At 45.2% G+C, this 14,182-nt stretch overlaps 1 protein-coding gene across 1 annotated transcript in view; it reads right to left on the reverse strand.

Moving 5' to 3' along the window:
- Positions 1-8,638: 8,638 nt before the first annotated feature.
- Positions 8,639-14,182, reverse strand: part of SMAP2 (small ArfGAP2) — a 35,326-nt gene continuing 29,782 nt past the window's right edge. Inside the window, exons 7-10 of the mRNA XM_054012013.1 lie at positions 12,772-12,881; positions 12,475-12,640; positions 10,827-11,146; positions 8,639-9,769 (exon numbers count right to left, since the gene is read on the reverse strand). Coding sequence (XP_053867988.1) covers positions 9,644-9,769; positions 10,827-11,146; positions 12,475-12,640; positions 12,772-12,881 — 722 coding nt within the window. The 3' untranslated portion in view covers positions 8,639-9,643. The remainder of the gene's footprint in view (positions 9,770-10,826; positions 11,147-12,474; positions 12,641-12,771; positions 12,882-14,182) is intronic.

A 14,182-nucleotide genomic window follows, 5' to 3' on the forward strand; every position in this document is an offset into this window, starting at 1 on the left:
CTGAAGGGTAAGAACTTTGCTATGAAACCATTCCTTCCACAAAATGGAAACTGCCAGTCCGCAATGTACTTACTCTTTGGTGGCGGTCTTGTGTGACACAACCATCAAGTTTTCAGCAACTTTGTGTCAAGGAATTTCAGCTGCTATAAATGTACATTGAATTTTCAACTTCACCAAACCAAAATATCTTGGGACCACTGAGCAGGGACCAGACTGGATTCTGCTGACTGCAGATGGAGATAGGTCTGTTTGCTCCCCAGGATCTCATGTTTTTCTCCCAAGGAACCAGAGCCTGGTCTACTGTGGTGGAGGAGTGACTGTTCAGTACAAGCAATATACACTGATTTCCAAGTTCACACTTAAAGGCGGCCCTGCTGGTCCACCGTATGGTTTTACCTTAGAGCCGGAGTGGGTTATTTGAGGAAGCCCATTTTGTGCCCGGCTTATTGGAACTGGAAGAAGGTGATGACATGAATTTAAGTTCCTTCCAGAGCATGATTCTGTTACCTGATGTCCACCTTGGCTGGCTGGACTCGGTTTCTTTGCTCCTGAGTGCTGGATTTTTGAATACGTGGGAGGGCAGGTGTCTGAAGAGGACAAGCTTTCAAGGGAGTGATCTTCTCCTTCAGATGAACATCATCTCTGCTTTTGCTTTGGCCACTCAAGTATTAGAAGAAAAAAAAAAAAAAGGACAACCCAGCTTTTGTTTGCTGGACAAATTGGCAGGTCTGATTTGAGTTGGAAGTTGAGTTGAGTTGAGCATTGGGAGGTCAGCTTGGACAAAGTATGAAAGTTTGGTAGATGTCTTGCTCATTAACTTGGACTGAAGTAAGAAGGTTCTTTCCCTTTCCTCCAACACACATCACGCTGTCTCTAAATATCTGAGTTAGTACTGTAGCTTTACAAACAAACAACCCATTCTTTTCAGAACCAATGGAAGGGATGTGACAACTTCAACCCCAACCAACTCTTAGCATAATACTTTGCAGAACATAAAGTTGGGAAGTCTGCAGAGACTTTTTCCAGGATAGCACTCTAGGGCCACCTAGAACAAAGACAATTGGGGTTGTATATTCACAACAGCATACAAAAGCCTACGGTCTCCAATACAGTCCGCCACTCTCACGTGAGCAGTAGCTGGAAAAATCTACTCATATTGATGAGTGGAAAATCCAGTGCCAGGACAAAAGAACTGAAATCTGAAGGACGTGCTCGGAATCTCCGGGGAACAAGCTGGACTCTCCTGAGCATTTGGGGTTTTTTATTAATAAACATTCTATGCTTTGGAGGATAACAATGTAGCTAGAATCAGAACAAATTCCACCCCGGATTCTTTTTCAGTATAAACTGACGTCTTGCTGCTAGGAAGTAAATCTGAAAAGCAAAGCACATGGATTCGAGGGACCGATTCCTTCTGCTCCCCAAGACAGCTTGGCATCGCAAAGCCACCATGCCAAGGACTTCAGATGGCTGCCATCGTCCTCTAGAAAAACTGTAGCCCCATCAAAGCTTTCGTTGCTTCACTCTCAGCGCTGCCTGCCCAGCTCACTGGACCCCATTCACATTGGGGGACTTGTGGGGGGGGGGGAGGGAACGGGGCAAGTTTTACTTTGGGTTGCAAAAAACAAAAACAAAAACAAAAAAAAAGACAATACTCAAGTATCGTGTTTACACTGTGATGTCAGCTCCTTTTTATTTTCTTATGCATGAGGTTCAGTGTCAGACATTCCCCTCACCCAGACCAAAAAACCCTCCATCCAAGCTGCTTTTCTACACGCTACATAAAAGCCCCTCCCCAGACCTAATGGAGAACAAGGTTTCAGCTGGGGGAGGGGGAGGAGGAATGTTCTACTGCAAAAGGGCATTTCTTGTCTGGTACGTGGTTTGCGTTGGCTGGCTGTGAAGATTACTCATCAGTTACTCATTGCACTCTCTCCCTGTCATGTCTTCTGTCAGGAAAGGAACTTCAGACCCATTCTCCCCGCATGCCTCTACCGCCCAAGGGGAACTGCTGATGAGGGCATTTGCAGACTGACTGTTTTAGTCTGGGCCTACCCAGTGCCCATACCCCCGCCCCCCCCCCCCAAAAAAGGGGAAACTAGCTGTGAGGATTGTATAGTAAATACTTAGGACTTATTTCTGAGCTCACGTACAGCAGGAATGAGTCAGTGGGGTTACACTAGTGCAAGTGAGATCAAAATCCAACCCCAGGCAGCCTGGTGGAGTTAAAAGGATGAGCATGGCCCACAGTGTTTCCCCTTGAGGTCCAGCTCTAAAAACCTGCAACAAAGTCCAAGCAAAATCAGTTATAGCCACTTACTACGGGGGGAGCACTGCCTCGTCTCGCTGGATAACTAAATTGCTGGAAGCTAGAGACAGGCCTGATCTAGCAAATTTAGATAGGGACCGAAACTTTCCCGGAGTCCAGGAAGCTGGCTCAGGCCCTTCGCGTCTGGAAGTTAGCCCCAGCTTAGCCTGAAGCATTCCCACAACCGCTGGGGCTTGTAACAAAACATGAAGCTTTTCATGCAGCTTCAGCTTTTGTTGCACATGTTTCACGTGGCCATCTTGCGAGCCGAGGGCATCATTACACTGAAAACACAAGAGCCCGTGCGATGGCTCTGAAGGCAGCTGTAACCGTGAGAAAGCAAGCACGCCCCAAAGCGATGACGGGCACTGGCTCCCCCCACTGCTGCTGGGAGATGCTGTGAAGGTTCTTTAGAACATACTCAGTGCATGGGCTAGTGTAGCAGGTGATTTCTGTCCAGTTTACCTGGTACATAAGGCAGTAGCAAATAGGGAGGAATGGCCTGACAACCGTCACAGTTCTGTCAGCTTCATGGTATGCTGAAAGGGAATGAAGACTCTGGGGAGGAAAGTGGGGGGGGGGGACATCTGGGGGCTGCAACTGGGTTTCTAAGTCCATGAAGCTGTACCAGAAAAACCTATGGGCAGTTGAGATTAGAATAAGTGCTTCCTGTACAGGTATCTATCCCAGCTCTCAGCCCCCCTCTCTGACATCAGGAACAAATGTGTCACCCAAGGCGCACTTCCATCGATGAAGCTGATTGGTTTTCAAAGACCAGAAAGAAGCCATTGGTCAAAGGAGTTGGGTCTGGGTTCCCTTTGTTGATAGGAGGAATCCCGTTCTGCTGAGCGTCTTGGAAAGTCGTTTCGCTTTAGCATTGAGTTGACTGGACTGAAAGCCACAGCCTACATGTGTGTTTTTCTAATGCACTTATAAATACCTTTGTATTACTGAAATGAGTGTTGGCATACGCTGGAGCAGAGGAGGGCCTCGAACGGCATAAAGCCATCTTTAGAAACAGCACTGGCTTTATTGATTCAGGCTTAAATAATCCACCGCCGCTCAACTCTCACAAACCCAGCATCAACCTTTTGCAGATCGGTGGGGCAGTTTGTAGAATACATACCTGTACGCTTCCTCCGAGGAATGTGTTTAACTGTGCTAGAAAATACCAGCATTTGAAGGGTTAAACAAGAGCTTTCAGCCACCATGCCGCTTGGTATTTGCATTTGAAGAACAGGGAGGACACCTTCTGCAGCACAGAGGGCAGAAACCTGAAGCTCCTTTCCAAAAGCTTCTGTAACAGCTATTTCAGCTCACAAGGACGGGCATAGGAAGCAGCAGTAGAGGCGAAACCAGTTGTTAGAGGGTCATGGTGCGCTAGGAAAGCCTGCGGGGGGGGGGGGGGGGGGGGGGGGGGAGGGCAGGGGAAATCTGCTTTAAATGTAATTTGGAAGCATGTGTGGCAGCTCGGAAATAAAACAGGCGTGGCAGTAGGGTGACCAGATGTCCCGATTTTATAGGGTCAGTCCCGATTTTTGGGTCTTTTTCTTATATAGGCTCCTATTACCCCCCACCCCCGTCCCGATTTTTCGCATTTGCTGTCTGGTCACCCTACGTGGCAGAAACCTGAAATTAGACCCTTCACCACCACAGTGTAGAAAGGCAATTATCTAAAAAAGAATCTTAAGTGTTCACACGGAGAACAACTTTTCTCCATGAAATCAATTACGCCAATCGGCATCAGCCTGGGCCCAAGACTTGGAAAAGCAGGTTCTTAAGGCGAGATCTGAGAACTGAGGGAACGTTTTGTAAATGTTTGTCTCATTGTTAGTTGGGTAAAGCGGTCATGTCTTTAAAAAAAAAAAAAACCTACAAAAATCCTAGATCTTGTCTTGTGTATTTCCCTGGATACTGGAAGGGAACACAGCAGCATCACAAAGCGGTAGCGCTTCAGTGTGGACACTACCTATGCCGATGGGAGAGGTTCTCCCGTTGCTGCAGTTAATCCACCTCCCCAAGAGGTGGTCGCTGGATGAACAGAAGAATTCTTCCATTGATCTGGCGCTGTCTACACCAGTAGTTTGGTTGGCATGGCTACGTCTCTCAGGAGTGTGGATTTTTCACACCCGAGAGATACAGCTAGGCCAATGTAAGGTGCCAGTGTAGACCACCGGAAAAAGCAACTCACCGTTTGGCTACAAGCACAAGACCCAATGACTGGTGCAGGCTCTCTACCCTTTCAGAACTCAGATCATTGGTATACCTCATGTTTTTATAACCAGAGTTTAGCACACAGTATTTTGGCTGGTTTTTTATTTTAAATGTTGGTGACGAAGGGCAGTCATTGGGGCATTCATTAACACATCGGCTCCCATGCTTGCTTGTAGTAGGTCTGGTCCCTGCTTTGATTATCAAACTGGCTAGTGATTGCCGAGCTAAATGGTAAGTGATGCAAGAAGCACGAAGGTTTTCTGGACTGTTAGAATTCAGTTAGAGAGTACACCATCACTGCAAAGCTGGTTTTAATTTCTCTTCTTTCACCTCCCCGGGCATCTCTAAAAGGTGTAGCTAACCCTGCATCTTCTCAGAAGGCTGCTTCTTAACTTAGCACACAAGGATGTTAGAGAAATATTGCTTCCCTGCCTAATGAGGTCCTTATTTTTATTTTTTTTAAAGAGCCAGCAGTGAAGTCATTACATCTCTGATGTGACAATGAAGGCACTTAAGTAGCCATTGAGAAGCGAGGGTTTTGCTGGGATCTTGCTCCCTCACTGCAGCATTTGCATTTAGTGCAGATGGAAAGAGGCTGCCTCCGAAGGATGCAAAAAGGGGTTTTATTGAGACTTGAAGAGTTTGCGTTAGTAAATGACTTGGTTGTTTCTAAGGGATTATTGTCAATGTTACTGGCTATTGACAAGACTTCCTAGCACTTGCTAGAAAGGTGGATTTTTGTCTTATGTTTATTGCAAGGAACTTGAAGCAATGTTTCCTGATGCCAGAGATGGCATCTTATTTTCTCGGGTTGTAGCTGCACTACCCTCATCTGTAACCGACCGGCCAGGCGTTCTGGCATCGAATGCCTCTCGGACGTTAGCACTTTGATGTTGGTGGCCTTGTTTTTCTTAGAAAAGGGCTTGATCTTTTCATGCAGTTAAAGCTAAATAAATTTACCCCATCATGTTGTCCTACTCCCCACTTCAAACAAAATATCAACTCTAACAAAGCACACAGAGCACTACAGCAGTGCACCCAAGAGTCTGTCATTAATGGCCAGAGTTTATAGCTCTGCTATAAAAACCTGCTTCCAGGGGGGGAAGAGTTGCTAGAGCGGCCCCAGTGCAGAATTAAAGAATCTTTGACATTCAGCTATTTTAAAGCTACAGCAATTAAGAAAGAGGGTGGAGTTTTCAGAAGGACCCAAGGCCCAGATCCCCCAAACAGATTTAGGCATTTAACTCCTATTGATGTTAATAGGCATTAGGCACGTAGGTACTTTTGAGGATTGGGGCCTACGTGAGTGCCAGTCCCCTCAAAAGTCATCGGAATTTATATTTCTAAGTTGCCTTTGGAAAATCCAGTGCTCACTTTCAACTCCTACAGTTTTTTCAACTTGTAGCCCTATAGGCCCTCCATTTAAATCTGGGCTGGGCTCTTAATTTAAAAAGCAAGCAAGGGATAGAGAGTCAACGAGCCAGTAGCACACACTGGCAACAAGGAGAGAGTTTCCATTGTGGGGTCTAAAATTAAACACTCTTAAGCAGACCAGGTGGTGGCTTACAGCCCTCGCTAATGCCCAAGAGCCCTGCCTGTACAGCTCGGCATTGCTTTAGAAAGTTGAACAACAAAAGCTTGTTTTGTTTTCAAGTAGGTGAAGCATTGTTAGTTGGTTTAGAGAGTTATAGGGTGAATCAGTACCAACTTGCATTCAGATTATCTAAATCTATACTGCACCAGTTGTAACAGATGGTTTGGATCACGGACACCAATATAAGCATTATGTAAGGAAAGCCCAAACCCCATCTCCTGATCTCAGTACAGTAATAGAAGGGGTCAGTGGTCCACTTGCAATTGGCACTCCGTGCTTTAAGAGGTTAGTCATGCCTCAAAGGTCTATTAACCACAATTTAAGAACTGTACAGAAGCTTTTTAAAAACAACAGGCATCTTGATGATTAAGTAGCAGAAGGCACAAAGGACATCCACCATATTTAGCAAACCCCTATATTTCATTTGAAATTCAGGACAGGTGTGCAGTGTGTAAGAGAACCTACTGCCCCTCTTCAGTGCTAGGATGGCTTTATTTTAATAGGGAAGAACTAATTTGCTAAAATCAGATAAGTAGGCAACAGGTTTGGGGGTTCTTTACTAAGTTAAGAGTCTCATTGGTTTTATAGTTTTGAAATAAGCTGTGTCTTAATGACAGATTCGTAACTCACAGCAAGTTTGTATTAAAATAAAATCACAGTAGGGGTGAATTACTGATTATTTTAACCCCAATTCCATTATTCAAGACAAGGGGATGGGCCTGTGATGGGTACTCAAGAAAGGTAATAGATTAAAAAAAGCAAATGGCAATTTTATACCTGTGCTATGTAATGTTTTATATGTGTGTGGTCTTTCCTAATGTAAAACTCTTGTATTTTTGTGATTTATATGCAGCAGGACTGATGGATGTGAGGGTGCACGTTATTTTGTAAAATATTCTTAGCCAATTTTCCAAGAAGAAACAAAAAAATGAAATGTTCATATTCTTCATTGGCTTGTACCTGCATGTACAGTATTTGGGCAGCAAGTAAAGATGATTAAAGCCAGTTTGAAAACTGTTTGCTTCACCTACATTTGGGCTGCCGAATATTTCATATAGGAAACTCCCCGAGCCTTTGACCGCCAACCACGTGTTTAAGGCGGTTTACTAGATTCAAAAGTGAGCTGAATTCTGCAAGACTCTTGATACGCGAATATGGATTTGCTAGTGCTGTTTTTGAAAGGGTCACTATTGTTTGATGCACAAACTGAATGGCCACAGTTCAGAGGAAGAGGGAATGCAACGCCAGACGTGGTAGATCATTCACCTCCCAATGATAGCAGAGAATACTTTAGTGGATTTGGAAAGACCGTATGCAAGTGGCTGACGGTGCTGTACAGTGAGGTAGATTTCTTCCTCACCCAGCCATTGTTCAGGTAGCACCCTGAGGCACGAGAACTGAAACCACTCAAAGTTCTCATCTAGAATAACTGCATATTCCTACCAAGGTATTTGCCTTTATTACCCAGTCCCAGAAAAGTATTTCCTTTCATATCCATGTCATCGTTTAGGTTAGGTGACCCCTTTGGTTCTTGTACTACAGGATAAAGAAAGTTTCAAGAGTTTGCCTTCACTATATTTTATATATTGTTATCTCCTCTGATTCGGTTTCTCATTTTCCACACACTTTATGCCATCAGCACAACAGGCTCTGCGCCAGCCCCACTTCTGTAGAAACAGCTTAAATTTCAGTGTATTTATCGTTTCTACTGTATATATGTGTAGTTGACTAAATACAGAAGCAGCAACTGCTGACCAAAGTGGATGATTACACATCACATTCTCTACCTGCCACTTCCTAGGTGCAGAGAATTTGACACCCTGCCATCTACAAGTTTAATAAAAATATTAGTTCAGGATGTTTTCTGGCAAGGGGTCCTTGCTTTGGAACATTTTGCCACAACAGGAGTGCATGCATTATCTACGAGTCTACAATGACTTACCAGCAAAAATAGAAGATGACAAATACTGCAAATTCAGTGTGTCAATTTCATCTGCAAAAGACATAGTAGCACGACTGACAAACTGAGCAGAGATGTAACTTAAAGATCACCTACATTTATCCGTTGTGGGAAACAAGATTCTTTAAGGTTCATTAAGATATTAAAAACTTATCAGAAGATCTGGTTACAGCATTGTAACCCTCGTAGTTCAGACTGCTGTATGGCAGAGAGAACAGAACTGTGTATACAGTGTTCCCAAGTTTTATTTGCCTTGCTGTATGCACAATTTAGTTAAGATAGATGGATTTTAGTTAACCAGGTGCAAACACTGTATGAACTCAGTTGATTTGCAAATCACTTTTAGTTAAACTAGTCCAAATTTGCATGTAGACAAGCCCTTAGAATCCTGGGCTAACGAAGCAGTACTTGGTGGTGTAGTCTAATAAAGCGGACATGTTCCCACTGTGGACTAAAGGGAGAGCAAGCTCATTTGATTAAGGATCTGAGCCACTGTTCCCAGAGGTGATTAACTCATTGTATTACTGGTGATCTGAGATTCAACAAGAATATAAAGTCAACGGATGTTTCACTGCAATGTTTTATTAAGGAATTTACATATACACATGATAAAGTAAACCAGGTACATCTCACTTTTTTGCTTACGCTGATGAAATCTTTCAAATGTATGCTTGCTAGTGAGGTGGCTGTGAAGGACAAGAAAAACCTGCCCCCTCGACCCCCTTCTACGCTTCAGTATCAGAATGTCAAGAGAAAGCTGGGGGTGGGGACTACACAAGAACAAAACAGATATGAAAAAGTATAAATTAGGATGTCATGGTCATTTTAAAAGCGTAAGAAATATTTGTGATGGGCTCTTGGCCCTCTATAAATTAATTATCTTGGTTAGTTCATTAAAAGTTTTTTTTTTTTGGTTTGTTTTAAATTACATCAACACCACAGATTAGACAGAAAAAGCCACTCTGAAGAAGTGCAAGTTTCACATTCCAAACACAGTGTGCGTCCCATCCTGTGTGACACTCCTGTTTGGTCACAGGAGGGGTCTTCAACATGACTTTGGTTCCAATGAAGATTGACTAGCCAAGCACAGCGAGGCCTCAGCTCCAAAGAACGCCACAGCAAAAGAGAAGAACAGAGATGGCAAGACTTAGGATTTGGGTTGGATTAAAATCCAGTTCCTCAGGGACTTTCCCTTATCAAACAAAAACCCACTAGTAAAATTTTATTTAAATCTAATTCCCAAAAGGCCTGACTTGCAGCCAGTAATGCAATTCACAGCTACCTCAATCGTCCCCTCCCCTGAGATGCCCAGGAGAAGGGGGAGACCAGGCCCCCAAGAGCATTTGCATTTCACTGTGCTGAATGCAGAGGAGCTGAAAGTGGTGTTCTGGTCTGAGGTTTCCCTGTGGTTTTGACAGTGAAAAGGAAGAGATGGGTCTCAGTTATGGGGAAAACAAAGATTCAGGCTGAACAGAGAGCCAGAAACAAACCCTGAATGTCTCATGGAGCAGTTTTAAAACAGAACAAAAGGCAAAAAAAGTGGTCATAATACTAGGAAGGAAGGGGGTTATTTCCACATCTGAGAGCTGAGCGTTTGATTGGTTCCCTGGGCACTTCCTCCGCCCATTGACTGTCCATATCCCATCATGCCATTAGCTCCATAAAAGTTCATCCCAGCCATCTGCTGGGTCATCTGAGAAGGAAAGGAGACAAGCTGGGTCAGGAAAATCATTCTAACGCACAGCAGGGGGAAAAAAAAAAAATATCCAGGCCCCAGTCCAGGAAAGCACTTGGTACATGCTTCAAGTTCAGCACATGGGATAGTCCAATTGACTTTTATGGGACTACAGCACATACTTCACATGAAGTACGTGCTGGAGTGCTTTGCTGGAGCCAAGCCTTAGAGGGGGAAAGGCAGCGTAACCAAAAGTAAGGTAAGGAGTTTGGTTCTTTCTGCTTGACAGCCGTCTCCAGCGAGAGACTTGAATAAGAAGTGACAGCTCAATCTAATGTATTTTGCTGAAACAAAAGGCCAGAGACAAGGCAATAGTCTCATTTCCTAGGGTATCCTGGAGGCCTGACTGTAGCATACAATTTAATTAAGACAGAGTGAAACACACCCTAATTATCCCAGTATGGAAGCATCATACCCTGCCAACTTATTAGGAAATCAGATGTAACACAGGCAAAGGGGCTTAGAGTGTAAGCCTGCAGGAAGATTCATTTGGAGCCAGCTCCCCACTTTGCAGTTCTGGGCAACCTGGTAGTCATGGAATAACTATCAGTGCGGCCTAGATGCCAGCAGGGCACAGGCGAGAGTTGTGAGAGCTTTCCAATGGCAGCAACTCTGCTCCTGCAACCTCCCACCCCCCATTCCAGCTCTGGGCTGAACTACCGAGCTCTGCCCTGGAGCACGTTTATTTCAGTTCTCAGATTTGGTGGGCGGGGTTTTACCCAACTGCACAATGGTTTTGCAATTTGGACCACCACAGAGAAAGCTCTGATGCTAAGCAGGACACGACAAGTGAACAGAATGGGGCTTCGGTGCCAAAACTCCTGGCTCTGCCAGTGTCCTAAGATACCCTGGACAAGTTTTAGCCTTTCCATCCCTCCGTCTGGCCCATCTCCAAGAAGGGATCCACCTTCCAGGGTGCGGATATCGTTAGTTTCATCTCTGTGAAGCATTTTAAGACCCTCGGAAGAAAGGCAAATACTAAACATTGATCTGAGCAGGAACAAATCCCTCTCACCTGCGCAATGTTCCACTGAAGCTGCTGAGCTGGTTGCACACCATACACTGGCGGTGGTACCGCGGCCACGCCAGCAACATACCCGGCCTGCTGGGCTGCCATCATTCCATTGGGGACGCCAATGACAGCCGTCTGCATGCCACCCACGTATCCAGCCGGGATAGCCATGGGGGCCACCATCCCTGGAGCTCCTGGTTGGGCCATCATTCCTACTGGGGGGGCCATCATGCCGCCAATCATGCTGCTGGGTGGGGCGACCCCTGGAAAGCCAGCGTATGCTGCAGGGTATGCCATCTGAGCCGGGGCCATGAACATTGCTCCTGGAATAGGGCAAGAAGGTAAGTGGCTAAGGGGGAAAAATACACTCAATGCTGATTTTTAGGAAACTTGGATTTGGCTGACATGCCTTGAGCAGAATTGCCACACACGTATTTGGTATTGCAATAACTGAAATGGGTCCTTTGAAAAGAAATCTAGGGCTGGCCGACGGCTAGTATTCTGCAGACTGGGGTTCCAGTTCCGGGCCATTAGTCCCCAGGCCCACACACACAACGTAGATGCAGCATATTCAATCCCTTGGACAAGTTCCTCAGATCATCATGACCCCTGAGCAGGGAGCAGAGCACCAACTGGAGCCAAATGTAATCCTGTCGGCTGCAGTTCTGGGGAGGAGGGGGCATTAAAGGGTGCAAAACGGGATGAATAAAACTCAAGGTCTGGAAGATGCAAGAAATCATCAGGGGAGGAAGCGGCCTCCATGAACAAAAAGGCTCCGCTTGTTAACTCTTAAGGTGCTGAATTGCAGTTGCACTGCAGTATTGTCACTGCATAGCGATACCCTGGCGAGAGCGAGGAGACATCACGAGCATTTGAAATACAAATATGAAGAACAGGGGTGTCAGACCCACTTGGAGGACAGGGCAGAATTCCCCTGTAATTACTGCCCATGGACGGGGGGGACAAGTAGGTCTACATACAACTCGCGATCCACAGAAGAACTCCACTATGTCAATGGGAAGCTTGCACACAGACAAGGGGCCCATATGCAGGGACAAAACGGGGGGTTATTATTCAGGACCTTATTATCCCATTCAGTATGGATCAGTGAGAAAAATTCTCCCCTTTAAAGCCACTGCTCTATCCGCTGTGGTGTCTTTCCCTCCTTTTGTGAATCTCCTGCTCTTCCCGCTTATCTCCATTTCCCTCCCTAAAACACATGATATCCCTCATGCCCTTTCCAATTCCACCCACTGAAAGGATCAGCAAGTGAATAGCTACTGCTGGCAATAAAGTAGAGACGACACCTAAAGCTGCCTGGCTCACACTTGAAAGGTTTTCTTCACAACCATGAGGACTAGAAGATTGTTTTAAAAAGAGAGCTTAGAATCAGGACAGCCTGAATACATTCTGCAGGCTACGTAAATACACCGTGCAGGCCAGAGCCAGCCCATGGATTGTACATTTTACACCCCAAAACAAAAAAGGAATTCCTCAAGGAATACCTGCCCACTTGTAACAGGTCTCACATTAATCCAACAAGGTTGCACTAGAAGCGATTCAGACCTGTCAGTTTAATGCTCTCAGGACATCCCGAACAGTGGCAGAAGCTTTTAGCTCACTCCCTGCCTCCCCCCATGATGTGCAGTACCTTGGGCAGGCATCTGGGGTGTCTGAGAACCATACAGGGAAAGAATGGAGTCTTTAGAGAGTTGTTTCTTTCCCGTTTCCTCCACTTTACTTCCTGGCTCAGGGAACAGGTTCAGGTTTTCAGGAACAGACCCAGCGCTTCCAGCTGTTGGCATAGAGCCAGTGATCTGGGGAGAAAAAGACGACCGTGATAGGCTCATCTTTGTGAACACTGAGGATGAAAACATGCAGGTCTTCTCCGCGCTCCATGTAGTCACCTAGCAGTGTTTGGGGAAGCCGGTTACCACACACTACTCACCTTCTTGGAGTCAGAGAGTGAGTTAGATTCCACGGAACCAAAGAGATCTAGATCCTTCTCTAAACTGCTGCTGGGTCTGCCATTTGGGATAGTGCTTGTCACAGGAGCATCTGAGAGACATATAAAGGTTAGAGGGCCAATATGGCTAGCCAGCCTTCCTGCCAGCTGAGGTAAGGTGGTGCGTGGTCCACCAAATAAGCTGCCATGTGCAGTGATTGCAGATTAAGGCGGAGCCCTACGTGACCCGAGCGGCCCACTGCTTGGCTCTTTGCTTCACTTCTCCACCCAGTGCAGCAAACTTCTTTTTGGTACAAAAAGCATCCTGCCGTATGCTGAGCCACCGCCACCCCTCCTGAAACTCAAAGCAGCAGGAGCATGTGGAAGCAAATGATTGCGGCACATGTTGTGCTGCTGCGCAGAGGACAGCACATGAATATTTCTGCTGCAATGTCAAGTGCTGGAGCTGCATTAGGTGCACTGGCAGGCTTTGCTTCAGCTACTCTTGGGAGTTACAGTTCCCTCGTTCACCTGCAGCAGGAAAGCAACACTACAAATCTTATTAGAACTCACGTGTTTCTATTCAGAGCCCTTCACCGATCAACATCTGCGGCATTCAGAGGCACATTCTGCCCCAGAACTTGATTAGGAATCACTGAAGCATGGATCTGGAGCACTACGGTTTGCAAACGTGTAAGGATTTTATGCTGGCAGGAGTGCCTCCTGCACAAAGCTACTCAAAGGTAACCTGCAAAACTTTTTGTAAAACCAGAACAGCAGCAAGGGCAGAAGTGCTCTGCTGGTGCCTAGGGTCATCCGACATCAGTTTTAGGTGGCATATTATTACTAGAATAAAGTTTTGCAGGGACGATTATACCCCTCTGAGATAGAAAGTTGATTTGTTTAGTTTCATTTATATTTAGATCCCTAAAGAATCAAACTGCTTGGAACGCTAAAATTACGCCCATAGGCTCTCTCTGTGCTCCAAACGACATCACAAGAGATGGCATCTAGAATAGGAAAAAATCTTTGCGTGCTGAATGCTCTAGATACCATAGCTCTAATCCTTCCCCATTGTAAGAGAGCATGCTAAAGTGGATTGAAAGGATTTTTATTTAAATTGGATTTTTTTTAATTTAAGTTAAATACAGTTTCCTTTTAAAATAAAACATTTAACATTAAATTTGAAATTATGACAAGCTATATTAAGGCCTAAACTTATCTTAGTCTATGAAAGTCAATTACATAAAAATATTCAAGCATGTTTACTGCTGAAGTTTTAAAGAAACTGAAACCACTGAACTGGGAGAAGTCACTGGTTAAGCAATTGGAACCAGAGTTGGCTAAGGCAGCTTTTGACAGAAGTAGCCTCTTCTGCAGGTACAGAGAATATTTTCTTCATTGCAGTTAATTT

Source organism: Malaclemys terrapin, chromosome 22 (assembly GCF_027887155.1).
Source record: "Malaclemys terrapin pileata isolate rMalTer1 chromosome 22, rMalTer1.hap1, whole genome shotgun sequence".
NCBI lineage: Eukaryota > Metazoa > Chordata > Testudines > Emydidae > Malaclemys > Malaclemys terrapin.